This window comes from Rhinolophus hipposideros (genome assembly GCF_964194185.1).
Source record: "Rhinolophus hipposideros genome assembly, chromosome: 21".
Classification (NCBI taxonomy): Eukaryota; Metazoa; Chordata; class Mammalia; order Chiroptera; family Rhinolophidae; genus Rhinolophus; species Rhinolophus hipposideros.
Window position 1 is genome coordinate 36,130,572 of NC_138067.1, and position 25,554 is coordinate 36,156,125.

Sequence of the window (25,554 nt, forward strand, 5' to 3'; positions counted from 1 at the left end):
TAGTTAAATTGTACCCCCTTTCCCTTGGCCCACTTTAGTTTTCTTCTTAGCAGTTATCACTATCTAACCTATTACATATTTCACCTATTGCTTTTATTTACTGCTGATTTTCCCCACTAGAATCTCAGCCCGACAAGAATAAGAATTTTAGCCTGTTTGGCTCAAATAAACTCTTGTAAAAAAACCAGTAATTTTAGCATGTCTTATTCACTGTTGCCCTTGCCCTATTCTTCGATCGCGCTTCGAGCAGACACTCAGCAAATATTGAATGAAGGAATGACACAGACTTGCTTCATTACCCAGTCTGAGGGGTCCAGGTCTCCAAGACTCTGCCCACCCTATTTGTGGTGACTCCAGGGAAACTGCCTCCTCCTCGGTTAGGGACAGAAACTTGGCCTGGCATTTGAAACAGGACAGACAGGTCTGCATCCTGACTTGTCCCCGAACCTGGAGACTCCCAGAAGCTGCTGCTTCCCTGCCCCCTCCCTCAGTGTCCATCCCCCACTTCCAGGATTTTCTCTAGAGACCTATTCCTCCCCCACTTTTAGTACATATGGTTCAGGCAGGGCGGACTACAGCCCCCAATGAAGCATGTGACACTAGCCAAGGGAGCCAGCTCTGGGATTTTGGTTGGAACTATAAGGGAAAAGTGATTCTCCTATTGGCTGCTAAATGAGGGGGATGTATGCTTGGAGGTTTTGAGAGACACGCTGGCCACCACCAAATAAGAATGAAGTCAGATCAGAGGAAGGAACTGAGAGATGGAGATAACGTTTGAGTCCCGGAGCCAGTAGTGCTTGCAATCCTGAACTTTTCAGTTACCCACAAAAATAAATTTCTGTTTAAATCAGGGAGGTTTGGGCTTCAGTCTCTTGCTCCCTGTGTATCCTCAGGCCAGTGACTTCCTCTCTAGAGACTCAGTTTCCCATTCTGTTAAGTGGGGACACATCATTGGGTGGCTGTGATAATTAAAGGAGATGGGATCTATCTTAGGTACACATTCTGGAGCCTAGCACAGGGTTCCCGCCTCTGTTCTTGCGTCTTATTCTGCTGTACTTCTTGTCCCAACACTTTTAGCTCTGGGGAGGGAATGAGCTTAGACACCTGAGGCTGGGTCCTGGACTCCAGGACTGAACCCTGGAAATTCAGCTTGGTGTCATCAAGACCCGGGGAAGAGGGGTTTCACAGTCCTGCACCAGTGACAGCCCAGCCTGGGAGCCCACCATGTAGAATGTTTGAACAGAGCACCAGTATGGATGCAGGTCAGGCACCTTGCCAACATCTCCTGCACCCTTTCTGTAAATACCTCTAGCTTCCTGTGGCAAGCACCTGTGCTTTGCCTGAGGGGACTTTACAGACAGGAGAGGCTGGAAGTTCTGGGGAACTGACAACTTCAGTAACCAGTGAGCGATGGGAGCTGGTACATAAATGCCAACTTCTTCGAGCCTTGGGTAGAACCACCTGGAGTTTGTTCCATACAGTCTCCTACAGGTCCCTAGTGGGATAGCACCCCTGGTGCCCAGAGCAGCAAGCAGTTCATCAGCTTTCTTCCCCGGCTTACTTCCCCACTCGCCTATCAATCTGCCTAGGATCACCTTCTAAATAAATTACTTGTGCTTGATTTTTTTTTTTATTGGGGAAGGGGAACAGGACTTTATTGGGGGAACAGTGCGTACGTCCAGGCCTTTTTTTCCCCAAGTCAAGTTGTCCTTTCAATCTTAGTTGTGGAGGGTGTCGTTCAGCTTCAAGTTGTTGTCCTTTCAGTCTTAGTTGTGGAGGGCGCAGCTCAGCTCCAGATCCAGTTGCCGTTTTCTAGTTGCAGGGGGCGGAGCCCACATCCCTTGTGGGACTCGAGGAGTTGAACCGGCAACCTTGTGGTTGAGAGCCCACTGGCCCATGAGGGAATCGAACCAGCAGCCTTTGGAGTTAAGAGCACGGAGCTCCAACCTCCTGAGCCACCGGGCCGGCCCCTGTGCTTGAATTTTTGTCTCAGGGTGTGATGGGCTGTCATTTCTGTGTTCCAGGCGCAACGCAAAGGGATCTGTGGAGGGAGCTCTCCAGATATATCAGGGCTCTATTCCAGATTCTGAGTACTGAAGCACCCGATAGCCTCGTACATCCTGCTGTAGACTGAATCTTGTGTCCTCTCAAAATTCTTATGTTGAAATCCTAATCATGATGGTATTAGAGAGTGGAATCTTTGGAAGGTGGTTAGGTGATGAGGGCGGAGCCCTCATGGAAATGATTAGTGCCCTTCATCTCTTTTGAGACCCCAGAAAGCTCCTGCCCTTTCTTCGATGTGAGGAGACAGCAAGAAGATGGCTATCTATGAACAAGGAAGCAGCCGCTCAGCAGATACTGAATCAGCCAGCACCTTGATCTTGGACTTTTCAGGATGCAGAACTGTGAAAAATATATTTCTATTGTATATAAGCCACCCCTGCTATGTTATTTTGTGATAGCAGCCCAAGACACATCCTTTGACAGTTACCATTTATTACATATGTCTGGGCTGTGTACTCAGATTGGGGGGGGACCATTGACATAGCTGAGTACCAGGTAAGGTGTCCTGGCCAGTCGGACGGGAGAGCAGCAGGGGCCCCCTGACTGGGGCAGGAGCAATGTGGCACCCACCAGGAGAAGGAAGAGGACAAGGAGGAAGAGGAGGAAGGTCAGGGGCCGTCTGGGTGCAGGAGCGGGGGCTCTGTGAAGGGAAATGCAGTGTTAAATGCACGGAGGGCTACAACCATGAGCCCTGTCCCCTACACCCCCAGACCATCTCCCAGGCATCTCACCCAGAATCTACCTCCAGCATCACATCCTGGAGATTGGAAGATGCTTGCCTCTTCTTGTCCTAAGGATAGATAGCAGCCAGCAGCAGAATGGATGAAAGTGACACTTAGTGTGGACTTTCCATTACTACTATAGACTTATAGGGCTGGGCTTATTTCTCCTCCTTTCCTGGCACCCCCTTGATTCCCCAGGAGCCTTCATGGGCTTGGAATATCTCCAAGTGTAGTGGATGTCTATCTGTGCCTTCCAGCCAATCCTCCTTTTGCTGGTAACAGTGGCTGAATTTGGCAGCAGGGGTGTCACACCTCCCTGCTCTCCTAACCCCACACCTCCACCACCATGATTGGGCATGTAATCCAGATCTGGCCAATCAGAGCCCTCCGTTGGCTTGACCACTGTGATTGATAGGCCATGACACAAGCTGGGCAAGTGGAGTCAGCCCTGGAACTTTGGTGCTAGTAGGTCAGAGGCACGCTTCTTCTTCTGGGTGGGTAAATTAGTGGAAAGTGAATGTGTAGCTTCTGGGGCAGCAATTTTGCTGAGAAGGAATCCACCTTGGGGAAGTAGATTTGAGAGAGGGAGGGACCGAGTCTGAGATTCCCAAGTGGTACACCTCGCTGAAGACCAGCTCACCTGAGACTTCCGAAGCAGGGAGCGCCTTCGGTGACCTGCTAAGTGTTTCTGGTGGCTGAAACCCGACATAAGTATGTCCTGTGGGGGAAGAGAGGTGTGGGGTCCTGGGAGAACCACTGACAAAGAGACAAAGAGACCCAAGGTTGGGGAAGGGCCACCATGGGGGGTGTCATACAGATGAGATTCTGGGGGAAGAGAAAGATCTTGGGAAGAGACGAAGAGAGGGGCAGTGCCAAAGGAACCAAGAGAGGAGAGACATTATTCATTCATTAATTCAACAAATATTTAATGAGTGTCTATTACATGCCAGGCACTGTTCCAGGAGCTGAGGACATAATGGCAATGGAAACAGGCTAAGTATTGGCATCCATGGAGCTTTTATTCTAGCAAGAGTGAGACACCATAAATTAATAAATAAATGTATAATGTCAAGATGTGGTAAGTGCTGTTAGGAAACAAAGAGGATAAGGAGTGATAATGTTTGGAGGCCAGAGCAGGCCTCTGTGAAGAGCTGACATTTGAGGAGAGACTGGAATGAAGTGAGGAGGCAAGCTGGGCATGCATCTGGGGGCTTTGAAACGGGAGTGAATTTGGAATGTTTGAAGAAGAGTCAGGAGGCCAGTATGGCTGTAGTGAGGTAAGCCAGGGGGAGAGTGAGAGTAAAGGAGGAAATGTAGACATAGATGAGACAGAAACAGAAAGAGTGAGATAGAGGAAGATACAGAAACTGAAAGAGACGCAAGGAGGGAGGAAAACACTGAGACACCAAGAGAGAAAGAGACACTGAGAGAGACAGAAGGAGAGACAGAACCACCAGCCCTCCATGAGATGGAAGGACCTTTCTAGGAGGTACACAGAGGTATCCTATGGGTGCCTGGGTGGAGATGTCCCCCACCTGCTCTCACCTCAAGGCCTTGTCCCCTGCTCTGGGGGCCCCTGTGGCCACATAGCTCACAGGGAGTCCCTGGTGTCCAGGCTGTCTTTTGCCCCAATGGCTCGAGGCCCCCAACGTCCCCTGCTGGGTCCCACTCCAATTCTGCGGGAGTGGGGAGGCTACTGGGTGCCCAGTGTCCCCAGACCCCACCAGGTGCTGGCCAGTCCGAGTCCCCCTCGACCTCTAAATCCTGGTCCAGTGTATTGGCCTCCTCAAACACCTGGTCAGAAGACAGAGGTCAGAGGTCATGGGGGTTGTGGAATTGGCACCAGGGCCGGGGACAGCCAGGGTGGGCCATACCAGGCTGTAGCTGACCAGCTGGGCCTGCAGCTGCCACAGCCGCCGGAAGATGCTGTCTCGGTGGGCTCTGAATGCCCTCAGGACCTGCTGCAGGGATGCCCGGGCCTGAGGCTCACTCCGCTGTGCCAGCCCCTCACCAAACGCCAGCAGTGCATCCACTCTCTCAGCTGCCCCACGTAGGTCTGCCTGTAGGGTCTGTGGACACATGGTTGGACACCACTACCTACCCCCCAACCCCCGCCACACATACCAGGGGCACCAGAGACCTGGCACCTGGAGTTACATGCCCCACTTTCCTACCCAGACACCTGGAACATAGAATAAACCCATTTCCCACACAGAGAAACAGGCACCCACTCCTGAATCTCTGCCCGCCCTCCCACATCTTGGCCTCCCATTGCCCACCTGCAGCTGGACCATCCCGCTCTGGGCTGATGTCCAAGGCCCCGGGCCTCGCTCTAGGTCCTGCAGCTGGAGACGCAGGCCCAGCAAGCAAAGGTGCAGGTTGTCCTGCTCAGCCTCCAATACCTCCCAGCCAGAGATGGGGCTCTGGGGAACACAGGGCCTGAGTCAGTGCTGGTGCACCAAACAAGACCTTGCCCCCACTCCCATTACCACCCTTCTTTTGCAGATTCCCGCCTTCTGGATACTTCTCTGTAGCAGAGTCCATCTCTGGGTCTGTACCAGGGCTGCTCCCACCTGGATCCTTCCCAGTGGAGCAATGCCTGGGGACCTCTATTTCAAAGTCTCCAGGTTTTCAAGGCTCCTGGAAACTTGGACACATGGGGTCTGGGGGTCTGGCTGGGGAAGGGGTGGTGGAACTGGATACCCCCACAAAGAATGGGACTACACCACGGCCAATGATAAAATAATTCTCTCAGTTTGAAATAACTTCTACAATGATTGGTAAAGAATATATTCTAGAGTGTCCCTCCCGCCACAGGTGCCCAACTTTTCCAGAATCATCACCTCATCCCCAGTGTGGAGGCCAGATTCTGGGGGACAGAGAGGAAGTGGGGGCTGGCACAAGGGGCCTGGGTCACCTCAGCTCACCTCACGGTGTTTGCTCACAGCCGAGTCCTCATGGGAAGAGGGTGTTGGCAATCTGGGGTGACCAGCAGTAGGCTCAGTGTCCCTCAGCCCACCCTGGAAGTGCTCGGGAGGGTCCAAGGAGTCCTGCCCCAGTTTCTGGGCGTGTTCTGGCCTGGGAGGTAGAAGACATTAATAGGCCCTTGGTGAGCCTGGGTGCCTATTATCTACCCAACCCTACCCCTGCCCCCAGCTCCCTCTCCCCAGGTGATCACAGCCACAGTACCTCTTACCTTTAAAGCACCCCTGCTACTGCCCCCAGTCTGTTAGGACCCCCAGTGCCCTACCTGATTATTTCCTCTCCAGAAGCAGGGCAGATGGTGCTTCCGGCAATGTCCACTTCCCTAGGGGCTCCAGGGGGGTGGTTGAGGGGCTCCGAAGAGGGTCTAGGGTCCAGAGGTGGGGGCAGGGCCATAGCTGGAGGTCTGGGGATAGTCTGTAGGAGCCCTTTTCCTAGCCAGTGGTGTCCACACACACCTCCACAGTAGGACTCACCAAGGCCTGTGGCAGCTGGAGGCCCAGGGGCAGGCTCAGCTCCACCTCCTTCCAAGCGAAACCTGGACCCAGGTAATTCGATGCCTGCTCAGATGGCAGTGGCACTACTTAACTCCTTCCTCCCTAGCGGACCAGTAGCTTATCTTCCCAAGCTAACTGCACCCCACCCAAGGCGGTTCCAGATATAACCCTGCTCTCTCAAGAGTCTTGGACCCATACATCTGACTCCCACGGCCCACACTAGTTATCTAAGGTCCCAGACACAGCGCCCCTCAGGAACAGGGCACCTAGCCTCCCACCCCCAAAAATCCAAAGCCAAAGAAAGATTTTTGTTGGTTTATTTGAAATGGGGCCTTTGCCTGTGATTCCCACAAAGTTATTGGGAAAATAACCAGGGGGAGAAACCTCTGCCCCAGGATTTCAGGGTTGCAGGATCGCAGCTGTCCGGAGGAAGTGAGAGCCTGGGAAGCCCAGCGGGTCCTGGGGCCAGGTGTCACTTGCTAAGCAGGAGGCCGGCGCGCAGCACGCGGGGCACCCGGCGGATGGTGAGCGAGACACGGGTGCCGCGGACCAGGCAGGCTCCTGGCCGCGCCGACGGGCAGGCAGCCGCGTTGAGTGGCAGGGAGGCGGTGTCGAGCGGGTCTACGCGGGCGGCTGCGATGCCGTGAAGGAGACGCGTGTAGGCGGTGTCCCGGAGCACCAGCAGGCTGCGCGGTTCCAGCAGCAGCGAGATGGCCGGCCGCGGAGGGGGCCGGGGCTGCGGGGCAGGTCGACGGTCAGTGGGTCTCCAGAAGTCGGGGTTGGGATGGGCGAGAAATTAGCAGACTTTGGGAGTCCAGGGAGCGAGGGTCAGCGCGTCCCCAGAGGCAAAGGCTGAGAGGCAAGCGTGCTCCCAGGGACATAAGCTTTGGGATGAAAATCCGCGGGTGCCAGGGCCAGGGCTACCGGGAACAGGAAGGGGGTGCCGGTGGGGATTAGCAGTCCCTCGGGTGAAGCAGGAACTAGGCTGCAGATGGGGGGCGTCTAAGGGAACTGCAACTGGAATCTCCAAGCGGCTAGGGCGGGGACAGGGGGATCAACAGTCCCAGGGAACTGGGTAGAACTGGGCTGATGGCTTGACAAAAGCCGGAAAGTAGGGAGGAGAGGGGGATAGAGTGAGGCAGAGATGATCCAGAGTGGTCTGGGTGTTATCTGTGGACATCAGGATGTTTGAGGACACCCGCAGAGTAGGTGGGGTGGGGTGAGGGTGAGGGTGGGGGTGGGTGAGGGGAGTGTGTGGGGGGTATCTAGGAGCATGTAGAGCTAAAAAGGGAAGTCCTAAGGAGCAGTGGAGTTAGGGTGTGTGTGTGTGTGTGTGGGTGTGTGTGTGGGTGTGGGTGTGTGTGTGTCTGGGCGGGTGTTTCTGTGAACACTGGACTGTAAGAAATGCACCATCAGAGAAAGGTCAGGGAAGCTGCTGTCATGAGCAGTTCTCACTGAGGACGGACAGTCAGGCTATGGGGGGTGGGGTGGGAGGGTCTTTGACCAGCCAGTCATGGGTTGAGGTGCCAAGGTGAATCTGGGGATGCCCTACACAGCAGATCACATTATTGGAGTGGCAAGGAGGTCAGTGTTAGGGAGCCCTGTGCAGTGGGCGGAGTGTCAGGATATCTGGGAGGGCATCAGGGACATCCACGAGTGAATAGTGTTGGGGTACCTGAGGATATTGGTGTCTGCTGGAGAATCCGGGAGCCGTGCATGGGGTATATGGACCTTGGGCTACTGGAACACTCTGAATGTGTGGAGCCAGGGGATCTCTAGGGTGCTGGGGCATTCCAATTGGTAGGTGGGGGTATTGGGGGTGTCTGTGTATGTCAAGATTTCTAGGGCACCCTGCAAGCAGACAGGCTGGGGGTCTGGGAGGGTGTGGGTGCACTCCATGAGGGAACAGGGGAAGGTGTCTGGGAGGATATCAGGGTATGCTGCAGGCAGGTGAGATTGGGGCCTCTTGGAAGATGTGGGATGTCAGAGTGCCCACGAATGGCTTGGGCAGTGTCCCAGGGCCCACCTGCTCTGTAGGATCATCATCCTTTGGTTGCCGCGGCTCGTAGAGGTCCAGCATGGTGTGGGAGCCCAGGCTGATGGTGCTGACGGTCGGGTAGTACAGTGGCCCATCCTCGTGGGGCTGGGGAATGGGCACCAGGGCTGGAAAGGGCAGAAGTCCACACCCCGCAACCTCTGGGATTCAAGGGGGGCTCCCCAGCTGGGTATGGGGGTGGGGTAAATGCTTGGTTGGGGTATGTGGCTGCTTAATGAGAGTAGAGGTGGGTCAACATGATGCCCTGTGGATCAGCAGTCTGGGGGTTGGGGTTAGGGTGTGTGGTTACCATGATGCCCTCCCCAGGCAGATACTGGTTCACAAGGACGTGGTTGGCTGGGAGACCCCCAAAAAGACTGAGGTCAGACACTTTGTCCACGTAGCGCTGGAGCCACAGGGGCAGTCGCTCAGGAACCATCCCCCGAGGATGGGGGAGCCCACCTGAGGGAGGGCAATGGGGTCCTGAGGGCACCCAACCAAGGAGCCCTGGTACCTGAAGCTCCCATTAGGGATATTCCCGGGGTTGGTAGTACACTGACCTCCTCAGAGACCCCTGACTCTTTGGAGATTACCACCCAAGCCTTAAAGGGTTTTCTGATGCCTCCAAACCCCTGGATCCTTTGAGACCCCCAACTTGTAAGAAAATTCCCTAACCCCTCAGGAACTCCACTGACCCCTCAGAATCCTCCTGGCCCTTGGGAACCCTTGAACTGTGAAGGGCCCCCGATATCTTGAGACAAACCGACCTGAACCACCTGCTCTGGCCCACGTCCCCAAATCACCCATGCCCTCAGGTGGGAATACTTACCCCAGTTCTGTAACTTCCTCCCGGAGAGCTGGGTCCACTTTGGCTTTGGGGCATTGAAGACCTGGGAGGTAGGGAGGGGATCATTCCTTTTTCAGGACCACCCTCTCTGATTCTCCCACCCAGGCCAACATCCGGGTCTTTACCTGGGGTGGAAATGGGTCATCTCAGGGTCTGTGGGCTCTTTCTCTGGGATAGAGAGTTCCCAGGATTTTGCTGTTTGCCCTTTCCCCTGTGGAGGCTGCTGGCCCCAAATCCTACCTGCGTTTACTGGGATTAAGGAAAAGAACCAGGGCTACACAATTGTGGTCTGAATATACTCAGAGGCCTGGCCTAGATTGGGCTCTTTTAGCTCAGTAAATAGTCTAGACCATGTAATTTCCTGATTCCTGGGCTATCTCAGAATACTCTGACTTCTGGAACCTCCTTGTTCCCATCACCTGGGGGAGACAATGTGCTACGTTGTGTTATCTCAGCAGAGCAAAAAGAGTACTTTGAAAATTCTCCACTGCCAAGATCCCAAGGATCTAGAATCGGCAATCTCCGAGAATTCCAAGAGGTCTACACTCTACTCAATAATCTCCTCATTCCCTCTATGGAATGGGGCTGGAACGGGCTATGTTCCAGCCCGTGGGGGTGCTGCAAGAAAACAGCACAAGTCTGTTTTCTGTGGCTAACGTATTCCTGGGGCTCAAAACTAGACAGGACTAGTTGGGATAGCACAGGGAAGATCTGTGCTCTATAACTAAGAGTCTGGGGCTGCAAGGGCTTCTCCCAGTCCAGGACTCTGTTTTGAAAATTCTGTTTTCCCCAAACCTTAAAAGTAGAATACAGACTGGGTTATCTCAGCACAGGTGGTCTATGCTTGGAAACCTTGTTCCCAAGATTCCAGTCTATGCTGAGTTATCTCATCAGAGGAAGAGTTTACACTGTAACATTCTGAGGTCTGGGCTACTTCAGCACAGAAATCTGAACACTGCAAATTCTTCATTCCCCAAATATTAAGGGCCTGAACTGGGATATCTCAGCACAGAGAGTATGTGCTCTATAACTTCCTTGTTTCTGAGGCTCTGGGCTTGCCCCGTGCTGTTCCAGCACTAGGAATCTGATCTCAATAACATCCTTGTTTTGGAATCTGGACCAGCCTATCTCAGCACAGGGAGTGTGAGCTCCATAGAACACCTCCTTTCTAAGAATCAGTTTGGTTTCTTCTAAGCCTCCTGGGAAAAGCACTTACAGGCCCAGCAGGTCAGAGAGGAATAGGGAAGGTGAGGGATGAGTGCTGTGTGGCACTCTGCTTACTGCCAGGACCTTCACTGTAGCCTTGGGGGTTCTTACACAGGACCTGGGATCTGGAAATATGGGGGAAAACAGACCAGAAGGACATGGGGTCACCTGTCGAAGCAAATACTCCTCCTCTTCCTTGGAGATGAAGTCAGGGACATAGTAGATTACAGGTGGTGCCTAGGATAGAGAGATCCCCCTGAAGGTGGGGCCCTTCGACCTACACAGGTGCCCTAGCATCGCTGAGCAGTCCCTCCGTCTGGAGTGAGGCTCAGGATGTCCTCAGATAGGCCCAGACCTGAAGTCAAGTGACCAATGCCCATTTTGGGGGTGGGAAGCGGGTGTGAGGGAAGGGCTGGGCCCTGCGAGGCAGAATGAACTTGGAGGGGACAGTACCAACTCACAAACCCAGGAGTCAGCCTGCCTATGCCCACTCTACCTCCCGCCTCTAGTCCCCACCTTCGCCCTCTGCACCCCCAGTCCTGACCACCTGCTCCACCCTGAATGTTTCCAGGGCTGGGACCCTGGAGTCCTGATCCTCCATCGACACCAACTCCATGCACCCAGTCCTGTGGGAAGGGGAGGACATGCTGAAGTCACCAAGCCTCCCACGCTCAGGCTATAACCCTGCTTTCTCTTCTGTCATGGGCCAGGGCCTCACCTCCGCCCTTTAATCAAACTAACCTGGTTTCTAAAACCTGAGTCCTCAGCATCTGAAAAGCCACCCAGACCCCTTGCCCGGACACAATGAGCACCCAGAACACTCACCCAAACTCCATCCACCAAAGGCCTATCAAACTACACATATTTGCTCTCTCAAGCCTTTCACATCCTGTCACCCCACTGGAAGCCGTTCTCCAGCGCTCCACACAGGGTCCAGGGTTGTACCCGAGCCCCTTTAAATACCTTAATTTGAGACCCCACCCTAACAACTTCCGACCTGCAGCCATGAGCCCCATTCCCTAACAGCATTCAGTCCCCACGGGCCCCCCTCCGGCTGCAAGCCCTTTCAGATGCCCCATTCTGAACCCTCCTGTGCCCCCAATCCGAGTCTCCTCTGACAAGTCCACCCAGTCTCTTTGGATCTCCCCATTCTGGACACCCTCTGATTTTCCCTCCCGAGCTCCCCTTCACTGCAGCACCCTTGGACCTATATAGCCCCGAGCCTGACTCCTCTCCAACCTTTCCTTCCTGAACTCCTGAAGACCCCTCTGAGTCTCCTAGGACTGCACACTGAGCTTCCTCGGACCGCTATCTGAGCTTCCCTGGATCCCCACCCTCAGCTCCCTTGGACCTCTATTTCCGCCCTCTTCCACCCACAAAACTGACCGTCCACCAGCGTCCCCTCCAACATCCAAATTCAACACCCCCATTCCTTTCCCAGCCACTTCCGCCTCCACGTCCCTGACGTAGGAGTCCTCAGACCAATGGGAACTCTCAAAGCCCTTAAGGGTCCGCCTTCCACCCAATCGGCGCTGTCACTCAGGGTTGCTCGGTCCCTTCACCCTCGTTCAGGGATAGGCTGTTTACCTCACGGCCTCTGAGCCACTGGGGACTTTTCGGAGACGTCTTCTGCTGGCACCGACCAATCAGAGCTTCAGAACGGAACCTGTCCATACTGCGGAGTTGGCCCAGATAGGAGGGGCAGCCGAGGCGACCGCAGGAAGGAGGCCAGACTGCGAGGACTTCCCGCAGGCTAGACCATCCTATGCCCAAGCAGCAGGGAAGCGAGATTGAAGATTGCCTCTCCCATCCTCCCTCATCAAAGGTTAGGGAGGCAGGGCCGGAACTCCCCAAACACTGGCCTGACACAGAGAAGCCATAGAAACGTCTTTATTGAAAGGAGCAGGGGTCATGCTGAGTTCAGGGACATGCAGTGAAGGGGCAGTCGTGAGCTGTCCGTGACAGTCAGGGCTCCAGGTTCGCCCTGGACTCTTGAGCCTTCAGGGTCTCCCTCAGGCTGTTGGTCTGGCCTGGGTGAGGTCCTTTGGGGCCAGTGACTCAGATTTGGTGTTTTGGACCTGTGACCAAAACATAGATTGAAATGGGGGGCTCCAGGATTTGGGATTCCCCTCAAGGCCTTGGGGTCTTTCATGTATTACAAATGGAGGTTTTAGGATTTGGGGTTCTCTTGCGGCTAGGGCTCTTGGAATTTGGGTGTCTTGAGATCAATGAGATCAGGGCATTGAGGTCCTCCAGTTTTCAGGGATGAGCATTCCTGTTTGGGGTCTACTGGTGCCTATGACTAGGGCTTGAGGGGCAGTGGGAGCCCGGGAGGCATATCCTGACCGCAGTCTCCTCCATCCCAGGCACAAGGACCTCCATGATGTGTTTCCTGGGGACTTGGGATTGGATTTTTAATATTGGGTATCCCTGGGGTTTTGGGGATTCCATGGTTTGGGGGTCCTGGGAATTAGGGCCTTGGGGTCTTCTAAAGGCTGTAGGACTTAGGGGTACAGGGGAGCTTGGGACGTATACCCTGGCGTTTGGGATCCCCAGTCTCAGAATGGGGTCTCCAAATTTTGGGGTCCCCCAGAGGGGGAAATCATTACTTAAAAAATAGACAATTTTCTGGGAACCTGGCCAGCACAGGAGCTGTGGGCCGTGTGGGGTGGGCTTCATACAAGGCACTGGGGGTTTGTTGAGGGTGCAGTGGGTAGGAAGGCTTGGGGGTCCTGTAATTAGCACTTCCAGGACTATTTTGGTGTCTGTAAATTGGAGGTGACAGTGGGCTGGTTAATGCGAGTCTCTTCTTGAAGGGTTAGAACAGGGATCTTTATTAATGGAGGGGGGGTCTCTGATTGCAGTATAAAGGTTTTGGGGTGACCATGGGGGATCACATCTTGAGGGGGCTGATGGTAAATGTGGGATAGTGACATAAAGGTCTGTAACTCTGTTGTTCTGGAGGTGTTATCTGTTTATTTCAAGGGGACTTGATGGGAGGGTTCTTATCCAGTGATGAGTGACTCAGGAATGTTCTGCTATGTAGCGTTATGTGGAGGTCACCTTAATTTGGGGTGATGTGGAAATCTGTTAATGGGGGCTCTGCTCTGAGGGGTTGAGGATAGGGACTAGCCTCAAGGTGCTACACTCGGGGAATCATTCTGGGTAACATCGGGTCTGTATTTGGGGGGTTTTCATGGGGGAATCTGTTAATAATGGGACCTCAGTGATTGAGGACTGGCTAATGGGGGATCTCTATTCTGAATGTGTTACTGGGAATATCTATCTCAGGGTGACTTGGGGGCTCCTTGTGTCAGGAAATGCTAGAGGCTGTGTCTCTTGGTCAGGCATCCAGGGCCTCTAAGACTGCATCTCCGCCCTCAGCATCCAGGGAAACCAGCAACAGAAGAGCAATCTGGAAAGGAGAACTGTGTCACCCCGATGCAGGGGCGGGAACATCTGGATCTATCTCCCTCAGCTCTTCCCCAAGTGTTTGGGATTTGGCCTTGCTGGATTCTGCCTCTACCTCTCTGGCTGTGCCTTCTCAGGCTCCTTTTAAGGGGCAGGTAGAAGGTATTCTGCTTCCTTTACCTGCCCCTTAAAGGTTGAATTCTCCAGAATTCAATGTGGGGCCTCAATCCCTAAAGATTGTTTCTGGGTAAGCTGACTAGTCACACGTTTTCCTAACCTCTATTTTCAGCCCCAACCAGAGCTCCAGACCCTTGTGACCAATGGCCTATGGAAGCCTCTTCCTCAATATCCCACAGAAGACGGGGCCAGGGTTGGCTACGAACCTGGAGATTGAATTCTCTGATGCGATGTCCTTTGGGGTCCGGACTGTCGTGAAGGTGCGTTTGGGCTGCGTCACTGAAGTGGAGGGCAGGGTCTCAGGTGAGGTGACGACAGACCTACCAGTGCCCTCAATACCCACCCAAGCTTCTGAACCCTCCATTCCCAATACCCACCTGGACCTCTTTTGTCAATAATATTCTGTGTCCCCCAATACCTACCCATGTGCTCTGTGCCTGCCCAGAGCCTTGTCATTAACACCCCATATCCCAAAGCACCTAGCCTCTTTGGGATTGTTTCATTAGCGTCCTGGATCCGTGGCCCCAGTTAAATACTGGGGATCGCGTCACTGACATATAGCATGACCCTTCTTCCTACCCCCAAACCCACACTCTTCCCCACACTGTAGCCCTCAACTCACTTGTCACTTGATGTACTTTTTTGGCTCCGACATTATCCCCAGGGGGGTCAGTGGATCCACCAATCCTGGGGAGACATGGGTGGGAGGAGTCACAGCCAGAGGTCAGGGTCTGACATGGAGCTGGGGGCCAGGAGGCCAGGAGCCCACATGGAAAGAGCTCATGTGTGGGGGTAGGTATCCACACTGTCCTGCTGGTCTAAGAGGAGGAGACACCTGAGGGGGATCAGGGTTCTGGGGGATACCTCGGGTTAAGGTCAGATTTTGGGCTCACCTTTGAATTCGGGACGCTGGTGCAAAGACTCCATGCTTTGGGGGGCAGGTGAAGTACCGGACACCGAAGACAGAGCCATCGTGCTTGCCTGTGGGCTGGTCTAGTTCAATGCCATACCAGTAACCTGCAGCAAGAGAGTGTCAGGATGACTCTAGGCTCTGTCTGCCCCACAGCCCAGATTCCCATCCTCACCTGGGGCAAAGTCTGTCTTTCCGTAGAAGCGCACAACCCCTTGCTTCTGGCCTGCTACGAGGACTTGGTCTCCAACCTCAGCCTTGGCTCCGTCGCGCTGCTGCAGGCTGCCCAGAGACGGGGATGATGGGGGCTTCTTCTTGCCTGGGGGTGGAGGGTACGGGGGTGGGGGTGGGGCTCCCAGACACCAGCCCACGGGACCTCATGCCATCAGAAAGCCCAAGGCAGAAAGTCTGTCCTGGCTCCAATCAAGGGAACTCCAGAGCCTTCCCCAGAATTGCAGGGCTTTGGGCTTGGAAGGAAACAATCCCAGCTGCCAGAGAACTACGGGAGAAGGCTTTAGGCCTGAGGGCAAACTAAGTCAAGAACCGGGAGAATCCCAAAATTCTTCCTTAAAGCTGAGGATATTTGGGCCAAGGGAAAAACTGAGGGACAGACATCAGGAAACCAAAAATTGTCCTTTTAAAATGCAGGAGGGAGAGGGGTCTGAGGATAACACATGTCACTAAAGCCAAGAACACTATAGATTCTTCCCTAAAACTGGGGGAAAACTTTTGGGCCTGAGGGGAAACTAAGTCATAGAAAGCAGGAAACCCACGGGTCCTTCCAAGAACTAGGTGGGGCCAGTACTAAGTGAAAGGAGAAACTGAGTCACAAAACTCAGGAATTCAGAGATCATCCTCTAAAATTAGGGAGTTTAGGTCTGAGGAGAAACTGAGTCACAGAAGCTGGGCTACCCACAAAATATCCCCAAGACTGGCTCTCCTCACCCCTAGGGCCCCCCCCTCTGACCTCTGTGTTCCCTGCGGCCTTTGCCTGTGACACGGGAGAAGTCCATCCGGGGAGTCCGAGGTGTGGAGGTGACAGATGAAGGGGCATCTATTGCCTTGGAGATCTTGGACACAGAGGCAAAGAGACCTGGGGGGACAGAGCCTGGGCTGGGAGTTGTCCAAATTTCTGCCCTATGGCCTTGCCCCACCATCATTCCCCGACCCTCATTACCCACTCCGCAATATCAGAACTACTGAGTGGACCCCATCGCCAACCCTTTTGGGCCCCGGTGGAACTGACCCTGTTTGGGAGGGCAGATGAAGTACCGGACACCCCCAACACTGCCATCATTCTTGCCCTCAGGTTCATCCAGCTCCACGCCCACCCACTGGCCGCTGGCGAACTCCGTGGTCCCGCAGAACCGCAGCGTGCCTGTCTAAGGAAACAAGACAGGCTTGGAGGGACCGTGGGAGGCCATGCTAGATCACTCCCACACAGGCAGCATGGTGAGGTGGACGAGGGAGCCCCAGGCTCAAATCTCAGCTCAGACATCACCATTTACTAGCTGTGTGGCTTAACCTCACTGTACCTCAATGTCCTCACCTGTGAAATAGGAACAAACATTGTGCCCACCTGATAGGATTGTTATAGAGCTCCTCTGTCGAGTGCAGTAAATAGCCACCAGTCAGATATGACAATTTAACTACAATTAAGTTAAAATTTCATTTTCCCAAACTAGCCACATTTGAAGTGCTTAATAGCTACATGTGGCTGTGGCTACTTCCCTGGACAACACAGACACGGAACATTTCCATCATCACAGAAAGGTCTATTGGACAGGGCTGTTCTAGAGAAATGCAAGTCCTCAGAACAGGGCCAGATGCTGAGTAAGGGATCAGTAAGTGTTGACTATTATTACTCTTCTAACTTTGGTCCAGAGACCTCCTGGGTCTCAGTTTTCATCTGGAAAATGAGGATAACAACCCACCTCATAGGCTGACTGTCTGTTTGAAACATTTTTAACATATGTAAAGTTGCTTAGCTGCAGTAGAGTGTGGTTATTACCATTGTGCGAGTCTCCTTCATCTCTCTAAGCCTCAGTTCCTTGTCCATGAAATGGGCTCATTGAGAGTGCCTACTTTGGAAGGTTGATGGGGAGATCTGAGCAGTGCCAGGCACAAAAAGAGCATTTAGGATGCACTGAGCCCTGTTCCAAGGACTTTACACATTTTAACTAATTTAAACCTCATACCACCCCGAGGTGGGTACTGTTATTAGCTCCATCGTACAGATGAAGAAACTGATGCCCAGAGAGGCAGAATCACTGGCCCCAAGCCCCAGAGCTGGTGAGATGTGCCGGAGCAAATCCCTGAGCCTGAGCTCATAACCACTGTGTTATCCTGCTTTTCTAAGGGGCAGGGATGGTTATTACATATTTTCAGACAAAGGGTTTCACCTCTATGAGCCACTTACAGTCTTCGGTTTGTAAAATGAGGACAGTGAACCCATCCTGCTTTCAGAATTGTCACATGGATTTGATTAAATCATGGACAGAAAGCTTTCCAGGTGGGGTTGCTACATGCACAAACCTTGATTAGGAAACAAAATGTGACTTTTATGATTTCTCACTGCATAAGAAACAAAATGCAGATTCCTTCCAGTGGCCTTCAGGTCTGGTGTGATCCAGCCCCTGCTGACAGCTCCACCTCATCCTCCAGTCACACTACTCCTTCTCTCCTCTGGGCCTCTGCACCTGCTATTCCTCTGGCTCCCGATTTTTGCAGGGTGAGCTCCTTCCCATCCCAGCTCACATATCATCTCCTCAGAGAAGCCCTCTTGGAACACCCCAGCTAAAACCATCTTTACTCTCAGTCAGCGACAATTTACTAAATCCAAGTATTTAATGGTTTTCAAAGCCCTTGTTGCTGCGAGAAATTATGTTATGGGTTTAGTTTATTGACTGTTTCTCCTTTATTAGAAATGAAACTCCATAAGAACAGGGCTGGGGCTGACACAGCCCTTTATTCCCAAGAATTGGCTGGGTCCAGCTTGGAGCCTGAGGGACCCAAGTAAATGAATCGAAGTTGGAATGCCTGGATGAAGATTCTCTGCCCTCTGGGCCTTCTGACCTGCTCCCACTACCTGAGACTCTTCTCCCGGCTCACTCCTCCTCATCTTCACAAGAATGCATCCCTATCACACCCCCAACCACTCTGATCTGTACTTTTCCCCCAAAGTACTGACCACTCTGGGAGCAGAGGTGGGCCCTAACTGGGGACAAAGCCCAGGGGGACCCAGATGGAGCAGAACTGCACAGATCACCCTTTGCTTGTGCCTCCCCATGATAGCTACAGCTGCTCTGGACTGTCGCTGTCAGTTGATGGATCTCTCTTCCCCCTGGACTGAGACCTCAGCCCAGGGCGGGGCACAGAAGAGGCACTCACAGAACCGTTAGGTGAAATAAATACTGTGTGAATCCCTGGGAGAGTGGGAGGACAAAGGGGCAAGTCTGCACGCTGCCCGAGGACCCGGCTCCGAGGGATGAGGCCTGAGTTCTGCCCTCCCCCACCCTGTCCAGTTCCTGACCTTCTGGCCATCCAGCAGCACACGGTCTCCCAGGCGCAGGCCCAGTGAGCTGAGCATGAGATTGCCTGGGACGTTGTCATAGTTGGGTAGCGTGACCTTGGGGAGAGAGCAGGAGAGTGGCACAGCTTCCTCCAGCAGCGTTCGTAGCTCCTTGGCCACCAGCGCCGCTTCTGCCTTGTCCAAGGACATGTCCATGGGGTCTGGGACCACCTCTGCTGGCACCTGTCCCTTTCGGTTCTGTGGGCCAATGGGGAGAGAGAGGGTGAGGACTCAGTGGCATAGGCTGCATCCCCACTGAGCCCATGCCCCTAGACCCCAGGTCCAGGTGAAGCATAGGTAGGACGAGGTCACACTTTGGGCCAACGTGGGAATAAGAAGGAGTGGGGCATTAAGATACAGACCATGTCCCCAGGGAAGTCCACCCCTGAGACCTCAGGCTGGGGATGTCAAGTAATTGGGGGTGGCACTAGGGGTGGAGTCAATAAGGAATGAAGGTTACACTTAAGTGCTATACGTCTCTCCCAGGCCAGGAATGGGGCCATATGAGAGATGAACATTGAAAATGGGCTCCTATAGCACTGGGCCAGGGGTCCAACTGAGCCAAGGGGAAAGGAGAGACGGGGCACAGGTATCACTCCAAGATATCTGTGCTTGGAATGCTTCAGCGTAATGGGTATAGGGGACAGGACCTGGAAATGGATAGGTTGAGGTCAAAGTCATATTGAAGACTTATGCGGGGTCCAATCCTCTCATTCACCAAGGAGCTCAACTAGACTTTCTTCATGATCTCAAAATGTTGTCTACAGACACAGTCAGCCAGGACTGGAAGACATTTCTTGCTGGGTGACCCTGGACAAATCACTCACTGTCTCTGCCTCAGTTTCCCCATTGTAAAATAGTGCTCATAATACAGTTCGCCTGACATATCATGTATACTAAGTAAATGTCAGCTGTTATTTCATTTGTTGAATGTATAGATGATTTTTATAATATTTTGAGAGCTTCCAGAGATACAAATGATCAGGGCCCCCCTCATCTTCTGCAAAGGCCTGCTGGCCTGGAAAGAAATGTGGGGAGAAAGGAGAAGGAAGGTAACAGAGCTGGGCCAGGGTGACAGTACCCGAAGCGCAGGGTTGGCACCGTGCTCCAGCAAACATTTGGCCGCACCCAGGCACAGGTTGGAGGCAGCAATGTGCAGGGCTGAGCCATGGTTGAAGTCACTGCACGTGGAATTCACCACTGGGTGGTGGGCGAGAGGAGAGATTCAGGTGAGAGCCCTTGGCACCCCGGCCATCCCCCTACCTTCCAGCTTCCAGAAGTCCATCTCTTAACCCCCTCCAGGCCCTAGTGCTTCCTGCAGAGCCCTGCCCCTCCCTTCTCAGCCATGAGCCTCCCAGCCAGCTCCGGCCCTGTGGGGTGGACACTGAGCCCCATCTCCCATGCCTCCTGCCTCTGGCCTCCCAGTATCTCCTCAATCTGGACCCCTCTCCCCACCCAGCCAGGCCTCAGTTTGGCCCCATCACTTGGCATCCCTCCTCCTTCACTCCATGTCCCCTGCCCCAAAACCCTGGGTACCCTTCTGTTTCCAGGCCTCCTCTCTTGCTGGGTCCTGCCTCCCACCGCCAAGCCTGGACTTAACCCCTCACCTCGCGGCCGTGAGCTCTTCAGCAGCACACAGACGAGGTCGGGAACATCGAAATAGGCCGCGTAGTGCAGCGCGTTCATGTTGGTCCAGCGGCTGCGCAGAGTCACGTCTGCGCCCAGCACCAGCAGCTGCTGTGAGAGGCGCACTGCCGCCGCGGGGTCCCCTGCATGACAGTCTCGGTGAGGTTGCGTGCTGTCCTCCAGAGCATGGTCCCAGGGCCTGGGGAAGGCCTTGGGCCTCAGGGGCTGTACTGTGGGGTCTTAGGCTGCGGGTTCAGGATAGGGACCTGAGGACAGAGGTTCTGGGTGGTTTTGAGGCTGTTGGGTCTGGGGGTCTTGGTTTTGGGGCCCGTGGTTTGGGGGTTTGGGCCCTCACCAACTCCGTGGGCCCCAGCCTTGCACGCATAATGGAGCAGAGTCATGTCAGTCAGCCCATCACGATCGTTCACATGGCAGCCTCGACGCAGAATCTGGGGGTGTACCAGAGGTCCATGGAGGCTTACCTGAACATGTGAGGGACCCCATGTTCTCCCCCTATGGTTTCCCCAGTGTTTTTACCTCATTGCCGATGACATCAATCTTGTGCTGAACTTGGGGGACCCACTGGCGCACAATGGCGAACAGCTCAGGGATGGTGGTCTGTGGGTCAAACAGAATCTCCTGGCATGCCGGGTCATTGGGGTCGAAGAAAGTGAAGGCTGAGGTGGCGAGAGATCCAACGTCATCCCAGGCAAGCTGACCCCGTCCTCCCATCCTGAGGCAGGGAGCTCTACGTCTTTGCCTTTCAGATGCTCTCTAATGTAGGGTCTCACGTAGTGGTACGTAGGCCACAGGTATATTCCATGCGGCCAGCATGAGGTTTCAAAGTCAGCAGTTTTCACAGAAAAATCTGGATGCCCAGTATGTCTTGAAAAATTGGCAGATTGGGCAATTCCCATAAAGAGCAAACACCACCCCTTGAAAGAAGAGTGTGGTAAGGGGTAAGGGGTGTAGCATGCTCAAGTCTCTGCACCCAAGGGGGCTGCTATATCTCTAACCCACTGTTGCTCTGGCAGAGTAAGGGCACAGGTTGGCTAAATCTCCAGGGTAAAAAATAATCATAATAAAACCCAGAAACCCTAGCTTTTAAGAAAAATCTCCCCAATTTTTCAATGCTGGGCAGACCACATAAAATGTATGCATGGTTAGGATCTAACCTGTGGCCAGCCAGGGTGGTACCTAAAGGGACTTCCATCTCCCTCCACTAGATTCTGATGAGAATTGCTCTCTGTAGTAACATCAGCACCCAGCACAGAGCCTGGCACATGGCAGGAACTCAGTGCATGGTGGATGAATTGAATGATCCAGAGCCCAGGGAAGTGCCGCATGGAAGGTGTCTCCAGGAATCAGCCTGTGTCCTTTAAAATCCCCAGTCATAAAACAGCCCACCTTGGCTCAGAACCCTGCCCTGGCTCACATTCAGAATATAGACCACAGTCCTCACCACTGCCCACAGGCCCTGCACTAACTGGCCTTGTCTGCTCTTTCCCCTCACCTCCTCACTCATTCCCCTCCAGCCACACTGGCTTCCTCTGTCTTTCCAACACACCAGGCAAATTCCTGTCTTAGGGACTTTGCACTTGCTGCTTTTCTCGCCTGGGATAGTCTTCCCGCAGACCTTCCCAAGGCTTTGCAGGTCTTTGCTCAAATGTCACCTCTTCAGAGAGGCCTCCTCCACCACCCTGTCTAAATCAGCACCTCTGCCCTTCTCCATCTCCTACGCTTTTTTGTTTTTTTAATCACAGTACATATCACTACTTAATAGAACTTGTTTACACCTCCATCCCTCTGTTTCTCCTTCCCTCTTTTCCTCTTTCTCTTCTGCCCTTTTTTCTTCTCTTACTTTCTCACTTGTCTCCCTCACTAGGACAAACACTATGTTCCCATTCTGCCTTAGTTCCTCCCTTAACTCCAAGGCCCAGCACAAAACCTGGCGTGCAGTAGGTGTTCAGTCGATCTCTGCTGAATTAATGTATGGATTTAATAAACAAATGCATGAGTTCCTCTTGGAGTCCACTTTAGCCCTCTCTCTGTAATGGGCCACATTTCCAGATTCCTTCACCTTCTGTGACCAATACTGCTTGTAGAACAAGCAGTATACTTATTCTACAAGCAGTATTCCTGGGGTAGGTGGGGTGGGGTGGGGTGGGGGGCAGCCTAAACCCTCTGACTTCCCACCAGGCCAAAGACTCCTGCCATATCCAGGTGTATTCCAAAGGAGATTTTCCCATTTACCAGGGTGGACCAGCTGCCCCGGACATCCAGGTAACTTTCTTATTTTTGTATCAGACTGAGGTCAACTTGTTGCTTCTCTGATCCTCCTCTAGTGGTGACATGTCCACAGATGCCAGACGTCCTGCTTTATCCTGGTAATGCCTCTTCTCTGAACCTGGTGCCTAGTTTCTGAACCTCAAAGCCAATGTCTTCTAAAAGGTCCCTCTTATATAAAGCCCCCAACTCCAGCTGAGCCCCACCTTTTCTACCTTGGGGACAGAGGGTGCTTTTAAACATATAAATCAGACCTGCCACTCCTCTGCTTTTAAACACTGCCTCAAATGCTCTCCCTCCATCACACTTAGAACATATCCAAAGTCCTCACTGTGCCTTTAAGGCTCTTCCAGATCTAGCCATTGCCAACCTCTAACCTCATCTCTGATCACTCCCTAACTGCAGCTCCACGAGCTTTCTGTTCCAAGCTCAGTCCTGCCCCAGGGCCTCTGCACTTGCTGCTCTCTGCCTGGAACTCTTTCTCCAGCTCTCCTATGGCTGATTCCACCTCGTGCTCTGGGTCTCAGTCTTAATGCCACCTGTCAGAAAGACCCACCGTGACCTCTCTGTCTCAAGTTGCTGCCCTCTAGCCATTCTCTATTATATTTCCATCTTTTCTTTCACAGCACTCACTCTAATCTGAATTTACACGATTTATTTATCTGTTCATTATTCAGTCTCTTCTCTCCTGAGAGCAGGGATCACACCTGGATTGCTCATTAAATCGCTATCACCTCGAATAAAGCTTGTCACAGAGTCGTAGTAATGGGTAAATATTGCGTAGTGGATGATTAGATACTTTCAGTTTCTCCAAGAGACCACACTCTCAGTTCCACGCCTAACTCAGGGCTTTTACTCCTGTGGTTATCCCCGCTAGGGCCCCTTTCTCCCAAACCTTCCCTGGTTAACCCCCAACTCATCCTTATGTCTCCCTCAAATGATACCTCCTCAGAGAAACCATGTCTTTAAAAGCTCCTGCAACATTCAGTTCTTGGCAAGCACAACTCTGATGTCTTGTAATTATATACTTATATTTTTATACTTATTTGTGTGTGGTCATTATTGACGCCTGTGAGTTCTCTCAGGGCAAACACTGGGTCTGTCTTGCTCAATGCTGTGCCCCCAGCTCCTAGCACAGAGCCAGATCCACAGCAGGCTTTCAACAAATATTTGTCGAAGGACTAAATGATTGAACGATGTATCATGAACCAAAGATTAGGATTATTCCAATTCCATTCTCCAATGGGTGAATGGATGAATTAATGAAAGGGTGGGGGGGAGAATCCAAGGACTTAGCAGCTAGGATTCCTTGTGACCACTTTCAAATACCCCAGCCTCCCACCATCACCATCAGCAGAGCTCAGCTCAACCTCCCTAGCCATCCAAGGCTTCAAGCTAGATTCCAGGGCGGGGAGGATGGTTACCGTAGTCCTTTGGGAGAGGGGCAGGTGCAGAGGGGTGCACAACAGGCTTCTGCCTTCGCTCCTGGGTGGGGCTGGGGGCCTCGGGAACATGTTCATCCTCTTCCTCTTCTTCCTCCTCCCCCCTGAGCGGTGGGGCCATTGGGGCAGGATCTGTCTTAGTCATGGTCCTCGGTGGCCCCCGGGGGGGCGGATGCAGAGTTGGGGGTGGCCTTCAGGCAAATCCTGGAGGCAGAGGTCAGCTAGAGAGGGCACCCCACAGGCCCCGGGATCTCAGCCTACAGAAGCTCCCAGGGCCCCACGTCCCCAGTTCTGGATTTGGAGTAATCATAAGGATGCCTGTTACCCATAAGAGGACCCTGGTATGTGGGCCCAGCGCCTTTCACTTCTCCCAGGCCCAGCCCCCCATTCTTCTCTTCTCGCGTCAATCCCGGGAGTCTAGGCCGCCCCCTCCCCGGGTTTGTTTATCTCAGGATACAGGATGGTTCGCCCCTCCCCTTCTCCGAGAGCCTCCCCTCTACCCATCTTACCTTGGGAAGACCGGGCTGGAGACCAAAGCTGATACTAGGGGTACAGGAATAATGGGGTGTCAGTGTCGGGGGAAGTGATGGGTGAGGATAGGGAGACAGAGAGAAGGGGACGAGGCCCAGACTCAACGAGGGATGGGGGTGGAGAGGGAGGGGCGCTGAAGGCGCATGCGCGGTGTTACCCCTAATCAGGCGCGGTGGGGGGGAACGGGGGTGGGGAGGAGGAGATACTGGGAAGCTGCTGGCATTAGTTGAAAGGCTGGTGGCAGCCGCGGGGAGAGAGGATAGACACAGAGCGCGCGGAGAGGAAGAAACCGTGGACTCGAAGAAGGATGTCAGACACGGAGACGAAGGGGAGAGATGAAGCAGAGACGGCAAAGAGAGAGGGATGTAAAAGTGGGCGTAGTTCTTTTTGACCCCCACCCCCACGCCCGTGATGGAGCCTTCCTGTAGGCCTATAAACCGGTCCAGTTAGCGAAGGGGATCTCCGTGTTGGTGGTGATGGGTATTTTCTCTCAGATTTCAGAGCTGGCCCCTTCTCCACGATTGCTCTATATAAGGGGGTGTCTCAGAGGGATGATTCCTATGGTCATCAGCTTTCGTCATTATCATCACATAGTTGTCACATTGCACTTACCACGCCCAGAGAGGTTAAACCACTTGCCCAAGGGCGCACAGCAAGTAGGTGATGGAGCAAAGACTTGAAACCAGACAGCCTGGCTATAGTCTGGGCTTTTTGTCACCACGCTACATGGCTGTAGCAGGGTCTAGGGGACAGATCTGCCAATGGACCCCTCCAACCCTCTCAGAACATTTACCTTCCCCAGGAAGGCCTGGAGCCAGCCCAGGACCCAGGCCTTCCTTGGCTGTCTGTCACACCTGCCTGGCTGTGGCCTGCACTGCCCACAGTAACCCTAGCCTAAATAGGGTTGGGTGACTTTGTCTTCTACCCCTGATCCTCCTAACAGGCAGGGCCAGTGGCTCCATATCCAAAATATTTCCAAAATTTTGTTCCTCACCCCCCACCCAGGCCCTCATCCTGGTCTATCCTTCATCCTCTCCCACCTGGACTATGGCAGCAACCTCTTCCCTGTTCTCCCTGCTCCTCCCTTTCCTCCACAGCCTGCTCCCTACATGCAGCCAGAGGGACCTAGCACCTATCACGTCAGGGCCCTCCTCGACTCAGGCATAGGTTTGCTGCACCTCACTCCAGGTACAAGCCAATGTTCTCAACCACAGCCCACAAGGCCCTTTGTGAACTTTCCCATCATC

General features: G+C 53.4%; 3 protein-coding genes across 16 annotated transcripts; all 3 read right to left on the bottom strand.

Annotated features, from left to right (window-relative positions):
* Positions 1-1,641: 1,641 nt before the first annotated feature.
* On the bottom strand, positions 1,642-6,415 carry SYNE4 (spectrin repeat containing nuclear envelope family member 4). Of its 3 annotated transcripts, none has more exons than XM_081030725.1 (8): positions 6,037-6,415; positions 5,714-5,864; positions 5,066-5,209; positions 4,676-4,855; positions 4,332-4,580; positions 3,427-3,504; positions 2,807-2,854; positions 1,642-2,704 (listed from the first exon to the last, which is right to left on the bottom strand). In XM_081030725.1, the coding sequence occupies exons 1-8, from the start codon at positions 6,162-6,164 to the stop codon at positions 2,498-2,500; spliced, it is 1,185 nt and encodes a 394-aa protein (XP_080886851.1). In that variant the 5' UTR covers positions 6,165-6,415; the 3' UTR covers positions 1,642-2,497. The 3 variants fall into 3 exon arrangements, with proteins under 3 accessions (XP_080886851.1, XP_080886849.1, XP_080886850.1); XM_081030723.1 differs by having other exon boundaries at positions 4,661-4,855; XM_081030724.1 differs by having other exon boundaries at positions 2,796-2,854; positions 4,661-4,855.
* Positions 6,416-6,566: 151 nt separating this feature from the next.
* Positions 6,567-12,019, bottom strand: ALKBH6 (alkB homolog 6). Of its 11 annotated transcripts, none has more exons than XM_081030726.1 (7): positions 11,740-11,821; positions 10,870-10,979; positions 10,522-10,590; positions 9,130-9,190; positions 8,611-8,762; positions 8,292-8,408; positions 6,567-7,001 (listed from the first exon to the last, which is right to left on the bottom strand). In XM_081030726.1, the coding sequence occupies exons 1-7, from the start codon at positions 11,762-11,764 to the stop codon at positions 6,738-6,740; spliced, it is 798 nt and encodes a 265-aa protein (XP_080886852.1). In that variant the 5' UTR covers positions 11,765-11,821; the 3' UTR covers positions 6,567-6,737. The 11 variants fall into 11 exon arrangements, with proteins under 11 accessions (XP_080886852.1, XP_080886860.1, XP_080886856.1 ...); XM_081030734.1 differs by having other exon boundaries at positions 8,292-8,428; XM_081030730.1 differs by having other exon boundaries at positions 10,901-10,979; positions 11,740-11,815.
* A 209-nt stretch (positions 12,020-12,228) lies between these two features.
* CLIP3 (CAP-Gly domain containing linker protein 3) lies at positions 12,229-24,443 on the bottom strand. Of its 2 annotated transcripts, none has more exons than XM_081030721.1 (14): positions 24,286-24,443; positions 23,759-23,980; positions 20,586-20,725; positions 20,404-20,497; positions 20,030-20,191; positions 19,504-19,622; positions 18,384-18,620; positions 16,098-16,233; positions 15,819-15,944; positions 15,027-15,170; positions 14,835-14,958; positions 14,564-14,628; positions 14,148-14,220; positions 12,229-13,768 (listed from the first exon to the last, which is right to left on the bottom strand). In XM_081030721.1, the coding sequence occupies exons 2-14, from the start codon at positions 23,919-23,921 to the stop codon at positions 13,714-13,716; spliced, it is 1,638 nt and encodes a 545-aa protein (XP_080886847.1). In that variant the 5' UTR covers positions 23,922-23,980; positions 24,286-24,443; the 3' UTR covers positions 12,229-13,713. The 2 variants fall into 2 exon arrangements, with proteins under 2 accessions (XP_080886847.1, XP_080886848.1); XM_081030722.1 differs by having other exon boundaries at positions 23,759-23,997; positions 24,286-24,441.
* Positions 24,444-25,554: the final 1,111 nt, after the last annotated feature.

What these genes read in the sequence shown, in the direction of transcription:
- SYNE4 (XM_081030723.1), bottom strand. Translation starts at nt 6,164, where the DNA reads ATGGCCCTGCCCCCACCTCTGGACCCTAGACCCTCTTCGGAGCCCCTC. An exon ending in GCAGGGGACAAGGCCTTGAG is followed by an intron (nt 3,505 to 4,331) that starts GTGAGAGCAGGT and finishes CTTCCCCCACAG; the next exon opens with GACATACTTATGTCGGGTTT. An exon ending in TCCAGGATGTGATGCTGGAG is followed by an intron (nt 2,705 to 2,806) that starts GTAGATTCTGGG and finishes TTCCCTTCACAG; the next exon opens with AGCCCCCGCTCCTGCACCCA.
- CLIP3 (XM_081030721.1), bottom strand. Translation starts at nt 23,921, where the DNA reads ATGACTAAGACAGATCCTGCCCCAATGGCCCCACCGCTCAGGGGGGAG. An exon ending in GTGCCAACCCTGCGCTTCGG is followed by an intron (nt 18,621 to 19,503) that starts GTACTGTCACCC and finishes ATTGGCCCACAG; the next exon opens with AACCGAAAGGGACAGGTGCC. An exon ending in CATCTGCCCTCCCAAACAGG is followed by an intron (nt 15,945 to 16,097) that starts GTCAGTTCCACC and finishes CTGTCCCCCCAG; the next exon opens with GTCTCTTTGCCTCTGTGTCC.
- ALKBH6 (XM_081030726.1), bottom strand. Translation starts at nt 11,764, where the DNA reads ATGTTGGAGGGGACGCTGGTGGACG. An exon ending in GGAGGGGACGCTGGTGGACG is followed by an intron (nt 10,980 to 11,739) that starts GTCAGTTTTGTG and finishes CCCTTCCCACAG; the next exon opens with GACTGGGTGCATGGAGTTGG. An exon ending in TGCCTGGGGAGGGCATCATG is followed by an intron (nt 8,409 to 8,610) that starts GTAACCACACAC and finishes CCCATTCCCCAG; the next exon opens with CCCCACGAGGATGGGCCACT.